Source organism: Erinaceus europaeus, chromosome 13, assembly GCF_950295315.1.
Source record: "Erinaceus europaeus chromosome 13, mEriEur2.1, whole genome shotgun sequence".
Taxonomy (NCBI): Eukaryota; Metazoa; Chordata; class Mammalia; order Eulipotyphla; family Erinaceidae; genus Erinaceus; species Erinaceus europaeus.
Genome location: NC_080174.1, coordinates 48,880,971 through 48,901,077, shown reverse-complemented (window position 1 = coordinate 48,901,077; position 20,107 = coordinate 48,880,971). Strand labels below are relative to the sequence as shown.

General features: G+C 43.4%; 2 protein-coding genes, 1 long non-coding RNA gene and 1 other non-coding gene across 6 annotated transcripts in view; 2 read left to right on the top strand and 2 right to left on the bottom strand.

Annotated features, from left to right (window-relative positions):
* LOC132542810 (uncharacterized) overlaps positions 1-20,107 on the bottom strand; it is a 383,400-nt gene that overhangs the window by 176,090 nt on the left and 187,203 nt on the right. The window lies entirely within an intron of this gene.
* Positions 1-20,107, bottom strand: part of ZBTB8A (zinc finger and BTB domain containing 8A) — a 48,796-nt gene that overhangs the window by 3,592 nt on the left and 25,097 nt on the right. For all 3 annotated transcript variants that reach the window (XM_060205791.1, XM_060205793.1, XM_060205792.1), the window contains 2 exons: positions 7,107-7,933; positions 2,827-2,996 (listed from right to left, as the gene is read on the bottom strand). In XM_060205791.1, the coding sequence (XP_060061774.1) occupies positions 2,827-2,996; positions 7,107-7,932 (996 nt within the window). In that variant the 5' untranslated portion in view covers position 7,933. The remainder of the gene's footprint in view (positions 1-2,826; positions 2,997-7,106; positions 7,934-20,107) is intronic.
* LOC132532538 (small nucleolar RNA SNORA70) lies at positions 9,884-10,016 on the top strand. Its single transcript, XR_009544482.1, has one exon. It is a non-coding gene; the product is annotated as a small nucleolar RNA SNORA70 (small nucleolar RNA).
* LOC107522519 (large ribosomal subunit protein uL16-like) lies at positions 10,048-10,649 on the top strand. The gene has a single exon (XM_016188212.2). It carries the CDS (start codon positions 10,121-10,123, stop codon positions 10,358-10,360), a length of 240 nt encoding a protein of 79 aa, XP_016043698.1. The 5' UTR covers positions 10,048-10,120; the 3' UTR covers positions 10,361-10,649.

Here is a 20,107-nt window from a genome sequence, read left to right as displayed (position 1 = left end):
AAAAAGAAAAAAAATATTGTCCGAAGTTTAAATTTATCAGACAGTATTTTTTGAATAGAATATTCTTCATCTTTACTAATCAAAGATCTGATGGAAGAGATTATTAGGTTAGTTATCAGAAGCCTTGAGTTCCAGTTCTCATTATGTCATTTGCTAGCCATGTATTTAAAGCACATAATTTAAAACACTGTAAAACTGCTTTTAAACTGAAAGTCAAGATATTTAAGGGGCTGAATGGTGGCACATCTGGTTGAGGCCTGTTATAATGCACAAGGACCCAGGCTCAAGCCCCAGGTCACCATCAGCAGGGAGATAGCTTCATGGGTGGTGAATCAGTGCTGCAGGTGTCTCTGTCTGTCTGTCTCTCTCTCTCTCTCTCAATTTCTGGCTGTCTCTAACCAGTAAGTAAATAAAGATTTAAAAAAAATAGTAAACAAATTTTTTTTCCTCCCAAGGTTATCACTGAAGCTTGGTGCCAGCACTATGAATCCACCGGTTCCAGTGGTCATTTTTTTCTTTTTTAAAAAATTTTATTTGAAACTCTCCTACACTGCTGGTGGGAATGTCAATTGGTCCAACCTCTGTGGAGAGCAGTTTGGAAGGAGCACTCAGAAGACTAGAAGTGGACCTACGCTATCACCCTGCAATTCCTCTGCTGGGGATAGCCCAACGAACCAAACATAACTGTCCAAAAACACTTTTGTACACCTATGTTCATGGCAGCACAATTTGTAATAGCCAAAACCTGGAAGCAACCCAGGTGTCTAACAACAGATGAGTGGCTGAGAAAGTTGTGGAATACTACTCAGCTATTAAAAATGGTGAATTCACCTTCTTCACCTCATCTTGGATGGAGCTTGAAGAAATCATGTTAAGTGAGACCAGCAAGAAACAGAAGGAAGAATATGGGTTGATCTTACTTATAGACAGAAGTTGAAAAATAAGAACAGGCAGGAAAACACAAAGCAGAACTTGGACTGGACCAGGTTTATTGCGCCGAAATCAAAGACTCTGGGGTAGGGGGGAGGGGTCAGGTCCTGGAACATGATGGCAGAAGAGGACCTAGTGGGTATTGAATGGAAATGTGGAAAACTGAGGGCGGTGGTAGATAGCAGAATGGCTATGCAAAGACACTGTCATGCCTGAGGCTTCAAAGTCCCAGGTTCAATCCCCTGCACCACCATAAGCCAGAGTTGAGCAATGCTCTGGTGTTTCTCTCTGTATTTTTTTCTCTCTGCATCTCTCTCAAAAATAAACTAAGGGAGTCGGGCGGTGGCGCAGTGGGTTAAGCGCACGTGGCGCAAAGTGCAGGGACCGGTGTAAGGATCCCGGTTCGAGCCCCTGGCTCCCCACCTGCAGGGGAATCGCTTCACGGAAGGTGAAGCAGGTCTGCAGGTGTCTATCTTTCTCTCCCCTCTCTCTGTCTTCCCCTCCTCTCTCCATTTTTCTCTGTCCTATCCAACAACAAAAGCAATGTCAACAATGGCAATAATAACCGCAACGAGGCTGCAACAACTAGGGCAACAAAAAGGGGGAAAAATGGCCTCCAGGAGTGGTGGATTCATGGTGCAGGCACCGAGCCCAGCAATAACCTTGGAGGAGGAAAAAAATAAAATAAAATAAAATAAATAAAATAATTTAATTTTTTTTAAAAAAAGATACGAAATGTGGAGAACTGAGAAATGTCAGTATTTTACTGTTAACTGTAAACCATTAATCCCTTAATAAAGAAATTTAAAATATATATTTTATGGGGAGTCAGGCAGCGGGTTAAGTGCAGGTGGCGCAAAGAGCAGGAACCAGCTAAGGATCCTGGTTCGAGCCCCAGCCTCCCCACCTTTAGGAGGGTTGCTTCACAAGTGGTGAAGCAGGTCTGCAGGTGTCTACCTTTCTCTCCCCCTCTCTGTCTTCCCCTCCTCTCTCCATTTCTCTTTGTCCTATCCAACAACAATGACAGCAATAACAACAACAATAATAACCACAAAAACGATTTTAAAAAAAGGGCAACAAAAGGGGGAAAACAGCCTCTTGGAGCAGCGGATTCATGGTATAAGCACTGAGCCCCAGAAAAGCTCTGGAAGCCAAAAAAAAAAGAGGAAGGAAGGAAGAAAGAGAGAGAGCAAGGAAGGAAGGAAGGAAGGAAGGAAGGAAGGAAAAGAGAGAGAGAGAGAAAGAACAATGGGTTGGGGAGACTGCACCACTGGTAGGACAAAATACGTTTATGGGGAGCCGGGCGGTAGCGCAGCGGGCTAAGCGCAGGTGGCGCAAAGCACAAGGACCGGCATAAGGATCCCGGTTCGAACCCCGGCTCCCCACCTGCAGGGGAGTCGCTTCACAGGCGGTGAAGCAGGTCTGCAGGTGTCTATCTTTCTCTCCTCCTCTCTGTCTTCCTCTCCTCTCTCCATTTCTCTCTGTCCTATCCAACAACGACAACAACAATAATAACTACAACAATAAAACAAGGGCAACAAAAGGGAAAAAATAAATAAAATAAATATATAAAAAATTAATACGTTTATGGTGAAGGTCCCAGGTTCAGTCTGCCAAACAATCATAAACCAGAGCATCGTAGTGCTCTGATTTAAAAAAATAAATAAATAAAGGGGCCAGGTGATGGTGCACCTGGTTGAGCATACACAAGGACCCAGGTTCAGTATCCTGGTCCCCACCTGCAGGAGAAAAGCTTTGCAAGTGGTGAAGCAGGGCTGCAGGTGTCTCTCTGTCTCTCTCCTTATCACCCCTTCCCCTCTCAAATTTCTGCTGTCTCTATTCAATAAATAAATAAAGATTAAGAAAATAAAGTAAAATGAAGAATCATATACATACTGTTCGAAAATGGCTACTTAGATGGTCTAGTCTGCTGAATCTTTTCCCACAAGCTTGACATGGATAAGGCCTTTCTCCCGTATGACAGCGAAGGTGGCGTTTGAGGTCCGCTTTCCGCTTTACCACGTGTGTGCAGTACGGGCACTTGAATCGCATCCTGGGCAGGTCATCTGTCAGGAGACAGTCCGGGTGAACCACTAGAGAGTTCATATTAACAATTCAGATAACACAGAGAAGGATTTTAAATGTTTGTTTAAAGAGTCATTTGAGGGCCAGGTGTTGGTGCACCTGGTTAAGTGCACACATTGCAGTGTTCAAGCCCCCGTCCCCGCCTGCAGGGAGAAAGCGCCATGGGTGGTGAAACAGGGCTGCAGGTGTCTCTCCCTATTTTCCTCGCCTCTTGTAATTTCTGTCTCTATTCAGTAATAAAAAAAAAGCAAAATAAAAAGATTTCAAAAAAAGTAATTTGTATTCAAAATGTTAGTTGTGATTGGCGGTAAACATCAATTCAACAGCTGTGAAGTATAGCTACTTATCACTGAAATTTTTGATAGGTTTAGGGCTGGACAGAATGCCCTGGGCAGGGTGCATGCCTTGCCACACACAAGACACAGGTTCAAGTCCTGGAACCACATGGAAAAATACTATGTGTGGGGTGGGGTTAGATAGCATAATGGTTATGCAAAGAGTCTCTCCTGCCTGAGCCTCTGAAGTCCCAGGTTCAATCCCCTGCACCACCATAAACCGGAGCTGAGCAGTATTCTGGTATAAAATAAATAAAATAAAATAAAATAAAATGGACTATGTGCTGTGTGTGGTGTCTCTCTCTGTCTCCATCTGAATGAAAAAGTGGAGCAGAGTGGTGAACTCACACATGCATGAAGATCCAGTTCCACATCTCAAAAAAAATAATAAAGAAGGTGTATTGCACCAAAGTAAAAGACTCTGGGGTTGGGGGAAGGGTTCAGGTCCTGAAACACGATGGCAGAGGATCTAGTGGGGATTGTACTGTTACATGGAAAACTGGGAAATGTTATGCATGTAAAAAATAATGTATTTACTCTTGACTGTAAAACATTATCCTCCAATAAAGAAATTTAAAAATAATGGGCAGAGGGTAGATAGCTAATGGTTATATAAACAGACTCTCATGCCTGAAGCTCCAAAGACCCAGGTTCAATCTCCTGCACCACCATAAACCAGAGCTGAGCAGTGCTCTGGTAATTAAAAAAAAAAAAAAAAAAAAAAGAAAGAAAGAAAGAAATTTAAAATAATAATAATGAGCCAAATTAATTAATAAATTTTATATTAGGGTATGGCCAGGGCTTAGTGCCTAAATGACTATAAGAGTAATTTGGGGGAGTCCGGCAGTAACGCAGCGGGTTAAGCCCACGTGGTGCAAAGGACCGGCATAAAGATCCCGTCCGAGCCCCCGGCGCCCCACCTGCAGGGGAGTCGATTCACAGGTGGTGAAGCAGGTCTGCAGGTGTCTATCTTTCTCTCCCCCTCTCTGTCTTCCCCTCCTCTCTCCATTTCTCTCTGTCCTATCCAACAACAACAACATCAATAACAACAATAAAACAACAAGGGCAACAAAAGTGAATAAATATTAAAAAAAAAAATTGGGGGGGGGGGAGTCGGGCAGTGGAGCAGTGGGTTAAGCGCTGGTGGCTCAAAGCGCAAGGACCGGCGTGAGGATCCCGGTTCGAGCCCCGGCTCCCCACCTGCAGGGGAGTCGCTTCACAGGCAGTGAAGCAGGTCTGCAGGTGTCTTTCTTTCCCCCTCTCTGTCTTCCCCTCCTCTCTCCATTTTTCTCTGCCCTATCCAACAATGACAATATCAATAACAATAATAACTGCAACAACAATAAAAACAAGGGCAACAAAAAGGAAATAAATATTAATTTATTATTATTATTATTTTTTTTTAGTGAGGGCAGGTAGAGAGAGATGAGAGATACCGTTGCACCTCTCCACCATTCACTGAGCTTCTTATGTGATGCCAGAGCTTGAACTCAAGGGATCACACATGGTAAGGCATACACCTCACCATGAGGGGAAATATCTCTTGGCCCACAAATAGTTTTCTTTTTTTTTCCTTTTATTTATTTACTATATACTGACAGAGGAAGTTGAGAGGGGGTGAGGCAGACAGAGAGGGAGAGAGAGACAGAGACACCTGCAGCCCTGCTTCAACACTCATAAAGCTTTCTCCCTGCAAGTGGGGACCAGGGGCTTGAACCGGGTCCTTGCACAATATATAGTGTGCGTTTAACCAGGTGCACCACTGCCTGGCCCCCTGACAAATATCACTTTTAATTAAAATTGTAATATATGTTTTATAAAATAAATTTCACTAGAGAAGTATGACTGGGAAAAAAATTTCATTTAATTCTATTGCCTGTAACACCTAAAGTTAAGGACATGTTGCAATAGGGCTGACCTTATTGCTAGAGAAATACAATTTAAGGGTGGGGGAGATAGCAAAATGGCTATGCAAACAAACTGTCATGCCTGAGACTCCAAAGTCCCAGTTCAGTCCCCCACAACACCATAAGCCAGAGCTGAGCAGTGCTCTGGTGAAAATGAGAGAGAGAGAGACAGAGAAAGAGAGAAATATAACTTAACACCCCACTGAGATACAAGTGTTGATAAAGACATGGAGAAAAGGAACTCTGATACACTGTTGGTGGGAATACAGTGGTGCAGCTCATATCAAAAACAGTATGGAGGAGGGCACCCCAGTGCAAGGACCCAGGTTCAAGTCTCCAGTCCCCATCTGCAGGGGGTACACCTCATGAGCGGTGAAGCAGGTCTGCAGGTGTCTTATCTTTCCCTCTCTATCTTCCTCCCTCTCAATTTCTCTCTGTTCTGTTAAAAAACAAACAAAAAAGATTAAAATGGCCGCTAGTAGTGGTGGATTCATTGTGCAAGCACCGAGCCTCAGCAATAACCCTGGTGACAAAAAAAAAAAAAAAAAAAAAACCCAGTATACAGAGTCCTCAACCGGGAATCGGGCGGTGGCGCAGCAGGTTAAGCGCACTTGGCACAAAGCGCAAGGACCGGCATAAGGATCACGGTTCAAGCCCCTGGCTCCCCACCTGCAGGGGAGTCAGTCACTTCACAGGCAGTGAAGCAGATCTGCAGGTGTCTCTCTTCCTTTCCCCCTCTTTCTTCTTCTCCTCTCTCCATTTCTCTCTGTCCTATCTAACAACGATGACATCAATAACTACAACAACAATAAAAAATAAAAGAAAAAAAATAGAGTCCTCAACCAAAGAAAAATGGAACTACCTTATAATCCAGCAGTACCATTCTTAGGCATATACCGAGAGGACACAAAAACAAAAATTTAAAAAGATATATGGGGCCAGGATAGATAGCATAATGGTTATGCAAAGAGACTCTTGAGCCCCAGGTTCAATCCTCTGCACCACCATAATCCAGAGCTGAGCAGTGCTCTAGTAAAAAAAAAAAAAAGATACATGTACCCCCATTTCATAATTAGACAACTGGCAATAACCAAAACATGTAATCAACTAAATGCCTACTGAAAGATGACTTGAATGAAATTATGAAACATATAATTAATGGAATAGTAGTTCGCAATTACAAATAATGACTTTTTTTTTTTTGCCTCCAGGATATCAGTGAGGCTCAGTGCCTGCACTACAAATCCACTGCTCCTGGAAGCCATCTTTCCCCCCCACACACACACTGTTGGTGGTGTTATTACTGTTGTTGCTGTTGCTATTGCTGTTGTTGAATAGGATAGAGAGAAATTGAGAGAGGTGAAGACAGAGACGGGGAGAGAAAGATAGACACCTGCAGACCTGCTTCACCACTTGTGAAGCAACCCCCCTGCAGGTGGGGAGCCAGTGGCTTGAACCGGGATCCTTATACTAGTCCTTGTGCTTTGCACTATGTTCGTTTAACCTAGTGTACTACCACCTAGACTGACTTTTTTTTTAGTGATATTGTATCACTCAGGACAAAAATATATGGAACTGGAAGTGATTAGTCTAAGTGAAATATGTAAAGAAGTGAACGACAACAACTGTACAGTTTCTCTCATTTGAATTATAGATAACAAAAGCAAAACAAAACAAAACTGTATCTTAGAGTCTGTCATTATCAGAGGGAAGAAAATGGACCATAGCAACTTTGGTGATAGGTACAGTGAATTGTACACACACATACACATACGTAGCTTTGAAACCTCAAAAAATAAAATAAGATTTACAGAGATATCTTGAAGCTTGACTTATTCTTTTTAGGTACCTGGAAAACTTCGGGATGTAATATCCGGTCCTTGACCACCATACTGATAAGCAATCGGAGTAGAGTCCATTTCAGTATTAGGGTGTATTTGTTCTTCTGACTGGGAGATGTGGCTGGAAGAATCAGATGTTTGTGTGTTCTGTTTGTTTGGTTTATAATGAGAAACTTCAGAAGTCTGTGATAATCTCAACTGTCTGGACTTTTTAATGGGATCTTTCCTTTGTTCATTCTTGGCCAAAGCTTGTTGAGTATTCCTTTGGGATCCTGGATGATAATTATATTTACTCCAAGACTTTCCACTTATTATACTTGGTCCTTGATCCGGGCTTAGGTGAGGATGTGGAGAATTGCTTTCTTCTTGCCAGCCACTGCTATAAAAAGAAGAGCGTTCTATACCATTTGAATTAGCACCTTTATCAGAGAGACTGAAATAACGATCCTTTTCCTTCTCACTGATGTCTAGAGAAGATTTAATAAAAGTCTTACATACACTAATGACATCAGTCATCTGAAGGAAGCTAGCAGCTGACATCACTTCTATGACATTCTGACCAGTAAGAGAGAGTTTGCCGGAATAGACAAAGTCCAGGATCACAGTAAATGTGTCAGGGGAGAAAGCCTGAAATGTAGCTGTGGTTGACTGACTTGTCTCCTTTGAATTCTGGGAAAGAAACATTTTAAAGTAGCCACTACTGGCAAACAACACATTCCGGTGTGCCTTGAAGACCTTGTCTTCAACTAAAATGCTGCAGTCACAAAATACGTCTTGCCTGCGCTGCTCATTCAGTTGCTGCAGGAGGTGAGACTGATGAGAGGAGATCTCCATTCTAAAGAGGAAAAGACACAGGGAGTCAGGACATCATCTTTCTCAGATTAATCAATTAAAATAACTATCAGTTTTTGTTCACACTAAAAACATTCTTGGAGTTTCTCTCTGTCCTATCCAACAACGACATCATCAACAAGAATAAGTACAACAATAAAATAAAGCAAGGATAACAAAATAAATAAATATTTTAAAAAAATTTTTAAAAAGGGGAGTCGGGCAGTAGCGCAGTGGTTAAGTACAGGTGGCGCAAAGTGTAAGGACCGGCGTAAGGATCCCGGTTCGAGCCCCCGGCTCCCCACCTGCAGGGGAGTCGCTTCACAGGCGGTGAGGCAGGTCTGCAGGTGTCTATCTTTATCTCCCCCTCTCTGTCTTCCCTTCCTCTCTCCATTTCTCTCTGTCCTATCCAACAACGACGACATCAATAACTACAACAACAATAAAACAACAAGGGCAACAAAAAGGGAAAATGAATAAATAAACATTAAAAAATTTTTTTAAAAAGGTAATAGTTTTTTCCAGTCACTATCAAATAGAAACTTGGTTCTGACTACATTAAATGTTTTGGGGAAGTGAAGTAGTCACACACCAGGTAGAGCTCACTCATCACCATGCTCAAAGATCCAGGTTCCCCTCTCTGTCTTCCCCTCCTCTCTGGATTTCTCTCTGTCCTACCCAACAATAGTTATTAACAACAGTAACCTCCAAGAGCAGTGGATTCATGGTGCAGGCACCAAGCCCCAGCAATAACCCTGGAGGCGACAAAAAAAATGCAGGTTCGAGCCCCCAGTTGCTACCTATGGGTTAGGGGTGGGGGGACAGAGTGATGGAGCAATGCTGTACGCATCATGTCTTCTATCTGTCTCACCTTTCTCCTTCTCTTCTCTCTCACCCTCTATCAAAGAAAAAAAAATGGTTACAGGGATCAGTAGAGTCATGCAACATCAAGACCTAGTCATAATCCTGTTACAAAAAGAAAAACTTGGGCGTATTTCACTGTGGATATGTATACTAATGATTTTTAAATTTTGTGGATAAGATTATAGACTGAGAAAACAAATCTGTTTTCCTAAAGAAGTATAGGCTAGGGAGTCAGGTGGTAGCGCGGCGGGTTAAGCGCATGTGGTAGCGAAAGGATCCTGGTTCCAGCCCAACACTGCCCATCTGCAGAGAAGTTGCTTCACAGGTGGTGAAGCAGGTCTGCAGGTGTCTTTCTCTTTCCCTCCTCTTTTCATTTCTCTCTGTCCTATCTAACAATGACGACATCAATAACAACAACAATAAAAAAAAACAAGGGCAACAAAAAAAAGGGAAAATAAATAAAAATATAATTAGAAAAAAGAAGTATAGGCTAGGGGCAAGATGGTTACCTCATGTAGAGGAGAGCATACGCTGCAATGTTGGGCTCAATGGTCCCCTATCTGCTGGGATGGAGAGCGGAGGTTCACGAGCAGTGCTGCAGGTGTCTCTCCCTCTCTCTCTCTCTCTTAAATATTTTTATTTATTTATTATTGGATAGAGACAAAGAGAAATTGAAAGGGGAGGGGAAGATAGGGATAGACACAGAGAGACATTTGCATCCCTGCTTCACCTCTCCTGAAGCTTGCCCCCTACAGGTGGGGCCCAGGGGCTTGTACTTTTCATTTTGCACTGTAATGTGTGTGCTTAACCAGGTGTGCCACCACTGGGTCCCTCTCCCTCCCTATCGATTTCTTTCTCTCCCTCCCCACTTCCCAAACTCTATAAAAAAATGGCCAGGGGCCAGGCGGTGGCAAACCAGGTTAAGTGCACATGGCGCAAAGTGCAACTACTGGCATAAGGATCCTGGTTCCAGCCCCCAATTTCCCACCTTCAAGGGTGTCTTTATTTATTTATTCCCTTTTTTTGCCCTTGTTTTATTATTGTAACTGATGTCGTCGTTGTTAGATAGGACAGAGAGAAATGGAGAGAGGAGCAGCCAATTAAGCTGACTGTGCTGCCCTCCCTATGGCGCCCAGTGTGCAGTGGCTGCAAACAGCAGCCTCCTGGGTAGTGCATGCAGCCTGTTGCTTGTATGGCTGCCCTAAGGGACCCTGGAGACAGCCCTTCCTACTCTGCTGCCCCTAGCCTGAGGCTCCAGACAGGGATGTGAGGAGCTTTTGGGAAGCCCCAGGGCACCGTGGCCAGAGTCCACATTGACCAGGTCATCATGTCCATCTGCACCAAGCTGCAGAACAAAGAGCATGTGACCGAGGCCCTGTGCAGGGCCAAGTTCAAATTCCCTGGACGCCAGAAGATCCCCATCTCCAAGAAGTGGGGCTTCACCAAGTTTAACGCAGACGAGTTTGAAGACATGGTGGCTGAAAAGCGCCTCATCCCAGACGGCTGTGGAGTTAAATACATCTCCAACCGCGGTCCCCTGGACAAATGGCGGGCCTTGCACTCCTGAGAGTCTCAGAGGTGTCCCTTAATCAATGAAAATAAGTCAAGATCCTGCTTAAAAAAAAAAAAAAGCACTGGATTCTTGAGAATAAGGCCCTGAACTCTATTCCTGGCGCCACATGTGCCACCAGAGTGATGCTCTGGTTCATTCTCTCTCTCTTTTTCCCCCAAGCACTGCTCAGCTGTGGCTCATGGTGCTGGGGATTGAATCTAGGGCTCTGGAGACTCAGCCATGAGAGTCTCTGCATCTCCAGCATGCTGGATAGCCCCCGACCATAAATAAATCTTTTAAAAAGTAAAAAAAAAAAAAAAGAAAGAAAGAAATGGAGAGAGGAGGAGAAGACGGGGGGGGGGGGGAGAAAGATAGACACCTGCAGACCTGCTTCATCTCTTGTGAAGCGACTCCCCTGCAGGTGGGGGCTGGAACCGGGATCCTTATGCTGGTTCTTGGGCTTTGCCTAAGTGCACTTAACTCCTGCACCGCCCCCCCCCCCCCACTAAGGGTGTCTTTAACAAGTGATGAAGCAGGTTTCCAAGTGTTTTCCTCTTCCTTTCTCTGTCTTCCCCTCCTCTCTCTCTCTCTTGATTTCTTTCGCTCTTATCCAACAACAATAATAGCAACAACGACATCAACAATAACAACAAAGAAATGTGGGAGAATGGTTGCCAGGAGCAGTGGATTAGTAATGCAGGCACCTGAGCCCCGGTGAAACCCTGTAAGCAAAAAAAAAAAAAAAAAAAGGCCAATGGGAATGGTGACTCATGCTGGCACTGAGCCCTCAAAATAACCTTGGTGGGTAAGGAAAAAAAAAAGGGCAAAAAACAACAACAAAAAAGGCTAAAGGTGGTCCGGGAGGTGTTGCAGTGGATAAAACATTGGACTCTCAGGCTTGAGGTCCTAAATTCTGTCCCCGGCAGCACATGTACCAGAGTGATGTCTGGTTCTTTCTCTCTCTCCTATCTTTCTCATGAATCAATAAATAAAAATCAAAAAGGCTAAAGGTTTGGAGTAGGGCACCAAAGTAAAAACCCTGGGTTAAGGGTGAGGGTGGATGTTCCACTTCAGGGGGGGTGGGGGGAGTGGTGGGGGGATGGAATGGGACACAGTCTTGGTGATGGGAATGGTGTTTATGTACACTCCTATCAATTTGTAGTCATATAAGATACTTTAATATGAGAGGGGAAAAATTGATTGAATGTCTCAAATTTTTTAAATCACAGATTGAGTCTTTTTAATTACATAGTCTACGTCTTTGATATGTTGACTCTCTTAAAAGCTTAGAACAGGGAGAACAGAAGCAACCAGTGGCACAGCTATATATAATGTCAAAGAACATAAATTATGATGATGTTGTGTATGATACAGCAAATCCTAACAAAGGGCTATTTCAAAGTTAACCTAATTACCAAATAATGTGATTACAACAATAACTCTCTATTGATAGAGAATGGGAAAGCTATCGGGGGAGGGGGTGGGATATGGAGACTGGGCGGTGGGAATTGTGTGGAGTTGTACCCCTCCTACCCTATGGTTTTGTTAATTAATCCTTTCTTAAATAAAAAAATAAAAAATAAATAAATAAAAATAAATAAAATAACTCTCTATTGTCTTCTTAAACCCTAAGACAGCAGGAACCTCCCAGTTTCTCTATAGAGCCTATATTTCCTCCAGTTCTGGAACCTCTAGGGTGGGGCTCACTTTCCTCCATGCTTCTCTCAATTCATACCAAATGATACTGCATCTGCCGATCCCAACCTAATCAACGCAACGAGTACCACCTCAGCATGCTCCACGTCAGACTGTGTCCAGAGAAGTCAGGCATGGAATGTCGACCCTTAAGCCTCATTACTCTGAGACCTTTCCTTTCATACTATTCTAATTCCATTCCAGAAGGTTCATTTCCTAACAAAATCCCAAAACCTAATATAGACCAGGTCCTGTAAGACAGAGCATATATTCACATGTATCCATATTAGGGCAAAATATATACCTGAAAGCAAAAATACACAATAGTCTAGTGAGTCAGTATAAAGTTCATAATGAAATAGTGTCTACTCAGACTTAGATACCCTCCTCACTTACTTCCTATTACAGTTCTCTCACTCATTCCAAAGCTAACCTCATCAAAGCAAGGACTGCAAAAGCTGAATAAGGGCAAGAGACTGGTATACTTTAACTTTAGCTTGGAATGTTCCTACTCATGACCACAGAATGTCAATGACTGCCACCTCTCCAGATTCAAAGGAGGTCTCGAAACTTTACATCAGGCTCAACCTGATGCTGTTGACTGGCTATGGAAGAAGGGCAAATGCTAGAAGAAGAAGAACCACAGAATGTGAGCTCAGATCTACAGAGATGCAGAGGTCACATAGGCTCCTAAGCTGAATATGGGCCGCAGATCACATCAAATCGATGGGGTTTACAATCAGCAATACTTATACCCCTTTCCCATATTAGGGAGCTACTCTCTTCCCTGATCCAGCTTTCTGGTCCTTTTCCCAGCCATGACATCATCTCCCCAGACAATAATTAGGATCCACATGCATATCAGATTTCAGGCTCAGGAGAAAAAAGAAAAAGAAAGAAAAAAATTGTATAGCCACGGGTCCTTTGGAATATAACTAAAATATGCCTACAGCTATCTACAAAATGGAGGACCCCCCAACTCTTCATCTGCACTATTCCAGCCTTTAGGTACATGATTGGTCAACAATTTGTTTGGCTTTGTATGTTAACTCTCTTTTCAACCACCAGGTTCCAGATGCTAGCATGATGCCAACCAGAATTCCCTGGACAGACAACCCCACCAATATGTCCTGGAGCTCCACTTCCCCAGACCCCCACCCTACTAGAGAAAGAGAGAGGCAGGCTGGGAGTATGGATCAACCTGTCAATGCCCATGTTCAGTGGGGAAGCAATTACAGAAGCCAGACCTTCCACCTTCTGCATCCCACAATGACCTTGGGTCCATACTCCCAGAGGGATAAAGAATAGGAAAGCTATCCAGGGAGGGGATGAGATACAGAGTTCTGGTGGTGGGAACTGTGCGGAGCTGTACCCATCTTATCCTATGGTTTAGTCAATGTTTCCTTTTTATAAATAAAAATTTTTTTTAAAAAAAGGTTAAAGGCCCAATTGGAGTAGAGAATTTGTGCATATATCTGGAAAACAGCAAGTGGAAAAATAATTTCATTCTACTTCTGAGTAATACTGTTGAAAACAGGCGCTTTGCCTCATTTACTTAGACATCTGTGTTACATTTCCTCTTAGATAATAGAGCCCAGCCTCAAAAGTGGCCAAGGAATATGGTTACATCATATTTATTTAAAAAAAAAATTTGAAGTCTTCAGCACTTTAATGCTCTGAGTTGACTTTTTTAGATAGAAAGAGAGTGGGTGGGCTAGGTGGTAGCACACCTGGTTAAGTGCACATGTTAGTGTGCACAAGGTTCTGGGTTCAAGCCCCCATCCCCCACATGCAGGGGGGGAAGCTTTGAGTGGTGAAGCAGGGCTGCAGGTGTGCCTGTATCTTGCTTTGTCTCTACCCCCTTCCCTCTTAAATTCTTTGTCCTATCAAATAAATAAATAATTTTTTTTTAAAAATTGAAATAAAAAAGGGAGAATGTCACAGTACCAAAGCTTTCCCGGTGTGGTGCGGTCACACACATAAGAAAGCAGGCATCTTCCCGGGTAAGCTATTCTGTCAGTCCAATAAAAACACTAACATCTTATTGAAAAGTAGTGAAAACCCTGGCATTGTGGACCGACAAGTAAAATGTGGTAAAATTCCATTTAACTAGAATCCGTAGGGATGAATCATTCTGTTGGCATAATTTTCTAGGGAGTGGAAACCTACTTAAAGCAATAAAGTCCTTTATGGTCCTAACCTAAAGTCACACAGAAAGCAACCAATATGGTGGAGATAAGAGAGTCCTGACTTTCCCCTCTCCCATGTACACACCAAATGCACAGCTCCACACTGATCAATTCTCCAAATGAAATCTACAAACTCACTAGGCATGCTTACGTGGGCAGCACATCTACAGAAACTAGCTGAGTGATTCCTATACATTTGGGAGACTGAGAGAAAAATTCACATAGAATCAAACAGAGAAGGTGGGGAGAGAGGGCAAGAATTTTGCAAAAGGCTTTCATGCCTGAAGCCCTCAGGTACCAGGTTCAACCCCCAGCAACACCATATGCCAGGGCTAAGCAGTGCTCTCGTAAGGGAAAACAAACAAACAAACAAACAAAAATCAGGCAAGACTGAAACACTTCCACAAACCCCACCCTGGCACAGCGCCTTAAAATCGGTAGGGAGGGAACTCCCAACTCCCAATTTCTCCCGAGAAGTGAAGTGTCGGGACCTTCCATCTAGCACTCCACTATTGAGGGTGTCAGTGGAAGAAGGGGTCCCCATATCACCTTGCTCATAGAACTTCACATCTACAAGTAGTTTTTAAACATGGACACAAACACTTCTCATAGTTATTTCCCTCCAGATCAGCACGGAGGTGGCAGACGCAAAGCTTCTATGTCCATCTCTCCCAGCAGCTGCATGAGAGCCTGGCTTCTTGCAGCTGACCTGCATGTGAGCACTGACTCAGATCCTTCCAGGAGACTAAACAGCTGGTGGACACGTGTCCCCACTCACAATAAAATCAAGTTGCCTGGGGAGTCAGGGGGTAGTTCAAGGGTTAAGCACACGTGGCTCGAAGTGCAAGGACCAACATAAGTATCCCGGTTCAAGCCCCTGGCTCCCCACCTACAGGGGAGTCGTTTCACAGGCAGTGAAGCAGGTCTGCAGGTGTCTCTCTTTCTCCCCCCACTCCATTTCTCTCTGTCTTATCTAACAACGACATCAATAACTACAACAATAAAAAACAAGGGCAACGAAAGGGAAAATAAATAATAAACAAAAACAAATAAACAAAAATCAAGTTGCCTGGTTTCCCTGGAAGAAGCTTGTTCATACATCTAGAACTCCAAGTAACTTGGCTACTGCCCCAAAAGTAGCCCCATATCACCTAATGCTGAAAGCCAAAGACATCCGCACTCACAAATATATTAGGATCTTGGAATAGGGCACCCGGCCCTGAAGGGGGAAGGGCCTGCTTTCAGACCCAGGGAAGAGAAAAGAGGCACAAGGTGGACTCAGGTTCAGTGGTTCTCCAATTCTTCCTGAGTACTTTCTAAATAAGTAGAATCTTTTAAAAATCTTATATGACGATATTAAGTGTTGGATGGGTGTAGATAGCATAATGGTTGTGTGAAGAAGCTCTCATGCCTGAGGCTACAAAGTCCCAGGTTCAACCCCCTGCACCACCATAAACCAGAGCTGAGCCGTGTTCTGGTTTAAAAAGGGGGGGGGGGGGCGGCGCCAGGCAGTTAAGCGCAAACAGTACAATGGACAAGTACCCAGGTTCAAACCCCTGGACCCCACCTGCAGGGGGAAAGCTTCATGAGTGATGAAGCAGGGCTGCATGTGTCTCTCTGTCTCTCTCACCTTTCAACTTCTCTGTCTCTATCCAAAATAAACAAATAATTTTTTTAACTGTGGGGGGGGCCTCTGTGGTAATGCACTGGGTTAAGCGCACATAGTACAAGGATCCAAGCAACGATCCCAGTTCAAGCCCCCGGCTCTACACCTGCAGGGGGCTGGCTTAATGAACAGTGAAGCAGGTCTGCAGGTGTCTGTCTTTCTTTTCCCCACTTTATCTGCCCATCTTCTCTCAATTTGTCTGTCCTATCCAATAAAAAAAATAATAATAAGGGAGTCCAGCGGTAGTGCAGTGGGTTACATGCACGTGGCACAAAGCACAAGTACCTGCTTAAGGATCTGGTTCGAGTCCCCGGCTCCCCACCTGCAGGAGAGTCATTTTACAAGCGGTGAAGCATGTCTGCAGATGTCTATCTTTCTCTCTCCCTATCTATCTCCCCCTCTTCTCTCCATTTCTCTCTGTCTTATCCAACAATGATGACAATAATAATAACTACAACAATAAAACAACAAGGGGAACAAAAGAGAATTTAAAAAAAAAGCCTCCAGGAAAAGTGGATTCATAGTGCAGGCACTGAGCCCAGGCAATGACCCTGGAGGCAATAAAAAAAAAATTGTGGATAGGGGAGACAGCATAATGGTTATGCAAACAGACAGTCATGATTGTGACTCCAAAGTCATAGGTTTAATCCCCAGAACCACGATAAACTAAAAAGTAGATAGATAGATAGATAGATAGATAGATAATAGACAGACAGACAGATAAGCTGGGCAGTGGTGCACTCTGTTAAGCAAAGGTAGTACTAAACACAAGAACACACACAAGGATCTGGGTTCCAGGCCCCAGCTTCCCCACTTGGATGGAGGTATGCTTCAAAAGTGGTGAAGCAAGTCTGCAGGTATCTATCTTTCTCTTATTTATTTATTTATTTATTTATTTACCAGAGTACTGTTCAGTTCTGGCTTATGGTGGTGCAGGGGATTGAACCTGGGACTTTGGAGCCTTAGGCATGAGAGTCTCTTTGCATAACCTTTATGCTATCTACCCCCCAACTTTTCCCCCCTTGTCATTCCCTTCCCTCTCAATTTCTCTCTGAACTATCCAATAAAAATGGAGGCAAAATGGCCACCAGGAGCAGTGGATTCGTAGTGCCAGCACCGAGCCCCAGAGACAACCCTACTCTCTGCCCTAATACAGCTTTCTAGTCTTGTTCTTAACTTTGACACCATCTTCCCAGACAATACTTTTAGTCCACCTACATGTTAGTTATTGGGCTCAGGCAAAAATTACCTCTAGAAATATACCTAAAATGGACTTCCTAGCTTCTTCCAACACCAAGACCTTTAGTTCTACCTACTCTATTCTTACCTTTAGGCTCCTGATTATTAAACAATTTGTTCTGCTTTATATCTTAATGCTTTTCAGCCACCAAGTTGCAGATGCTACCATGACACCATCCCGACTTCCCTGGGCAGATGACCTCACCAATGTGTCCTGGAACCCTACCTCCCCAGAACCCTGCCCCACTAGGGAAAGAGAGAAACAGGCTGGGGGTATGGACTGGCCTGCCAATGCTCATGTTCAGCAGAGAAGCAATTATAGAAGGCAAACTTTCCACTTTCTGCTCCCCATAAAGACATTTGGTCCAAATGGGGAGAGGACATGGACAGAATATTCACCACAGAAGAGATCCAAAGGCCAAGAAACACACAAAAAAAATGCTCCAAATCTTTGATTATCAGAGAATTGCAAATAAAGACAACAGTGAGATACCACTTCATCTCTGTGAGAATATCATACATCAGAAAAGGTAACAGCAGCAAATGCTGGAGAGGGTGTGGGGTCAAAGGAACCCTTCTACACTGCTGGTGGGGATGTAGATTGGTCCAACCTCTGTGGAACAGTCTGGAGAACTCTCAGAAGGCTAGAAATGGGACCTACACTATGATCCTGCAATTCCTCTCCTGGGAATATATCCTAAGGATCTCAACACACCTATCCAAAAAGATCTGTATACACATGTTCTTAGCTGCACAATCTGTAATAGGCAAAACCTGGAAGCAACCCAGGTGTCCAACAACAGATGAGTGGCTGAGCAAGTTGTGGTATATATACACAATGGAATACTACTCAGCTGTAAAAAATGGTGACTTCACCACTTTCAGCCGACCTTGGATGGACCTTGAAAAATTCATGATAAGTGAAATAAGTCAAAAACAGAAGGATGAATATGGGATGAGCTCACTCTCAGGCAGAAGTTGAAAAACAAGATCAGAAAAGAAAACACAAGTAGAACCTGAACTGGAATTCACGTATTGCACCAAAGTAAAAGACTCTGGGGTGGGTGGGGGGAGAGTACATGCCCAAGAAGGATGACAGAGGACCTAGTGGGGGATGTATTATTATGTGGAAAACTGGGAAATGTTATGCATGTACAAACTATTGTATTTACTCTCAAATGTAAAACATTAATTCCCCAATAAAGAAATTAAAAAAAAAAAAAAAGATGTTTGGTCCAAATGGGGAGAGGACATGGACAGAATATTCACCACAAAAGAGATCCAAAAGGCTGAGAAACATGAAAAAATGCTCCAAGTCTTTGATTGTCAGAGAAATTCAAATGAAGACAGCAATGAGATACCACTTCACTCCTGTGAGAATGTCATACGTCAGAAAAGGTAACAGCAGCAAATGCTGGAGAAGTTGTGGGGTCAAAGGAACCCTCCTACACTGCTGGTGGGAATGTCAATTGGTCCAACCTCTGTGGAGAACAGTCTAGAGAACTCTCAGAAGGCTAGAAATGGACCTACCCTATGATCCTGCAATTCCTTTCCTGGGGATATATCCTAAGGATCCCAATACACCTATCCAAAAAGATCTGTGTACACATATGTTCTTAGCAGCACAATTTGTAATAGGCAAAACCTGGAAGCAACCCAGGTGTCCAACAACAGATGAGTGGCTGAGCAAGTTGTGGTATATATACACAATGGAATACTACTCAGCTATAAAAAAACGGTGACTTCACCGTTTTCAGCCCATCTTAGATGGACCTTGAAAAATTCATGATAAATGAAATAAGTCAGCAACAGAAGGATGAATATGGGATGATCTCACTCATAGGCAGAAGCTGAAAAACAAGATCAGAAGAGAAAACACAAGTAGAACCTGAACTGGAATTGGCGTATTACACCAAAGTAAGACTCTGGGCTGGGTGTGTGTGTGTGTGGGGGGGGAAGAGTACAGGCTCTGGAAAAGGATGCTGTCATCAATAGGACCTATTGGGGGTTGTATGGTTATGTGGAAAACCAGGAAATGTTATGCATGTACAAACTATTGTATTTACTGTCGAATGTAAAACATTAATCCCCCAATAAACAAATTTAAAAAGGAAGAAAGAAAGAAAAGGGAAAAATTTAAAAAATAGGGAGTCGGGTGGTAGCACAGACAGACCAGCCAAATCAACACTGGTAATCATGGGGTGACAGATGTCACAGCCAGATCGCCCTCACATACTAAAGAACTCGTTTTTTATTTTTAAAAATATTTTTATTATCTTTATTTGTTTATTGGAGATAGCCAGAAATCGAGAGGAAGGGGGAGATAGAGAGGGAGAGAGACAGAGAAACACCTGTAGCCCTGCTTCACACTTGCAAAGCTTTCCCCCTGCAGGTGGGGACCAGGGGCCTGAACCTGGGTCCTTGTAGACTGTAACATGTGCACTCAGCAAGGTGCGCCACCACCAGGGCTAAAGAACTCTTAATAGGCAGTTCAAAGGGTGGTACAGTGAACAGGGCACTGAACTTACAAACATGATGTCCCACTACATTTTACCCCCACCATTACATGTACCAAAGCCATTCTCTGGTTCTTTGTCATTTACAAATTAAATAACTTTTTTTTAAATGTTAAAAGTTCTTGCCTACTGGTGAAAGCTCATAGCTCTATAAATGGATCTAACACCCTTCGAGACCTTGTCTCTGCCCATGTCTATATGCTCATCTTCTACCATCTGCTTCATCTCTCTCTTTTTTTTTTTGCCTCCAGGGTTATTGTGGGGGTTCAGTGCCTGCACTATGAATCCACTGCTGCCAGAGGCTATTTTTTTCCCTTTTGTTGCCCTTGTTGTTTATCATTGTTGTTGTTATTGCTGTCGTTGGATAGGACAGAGAGAAATCGAGAGAGGAGGGGAATATAGAGAGGGGGAGACCTGCTTCATCACTTGTGAAGTGATCTCCCTGCAGGTGGGGACC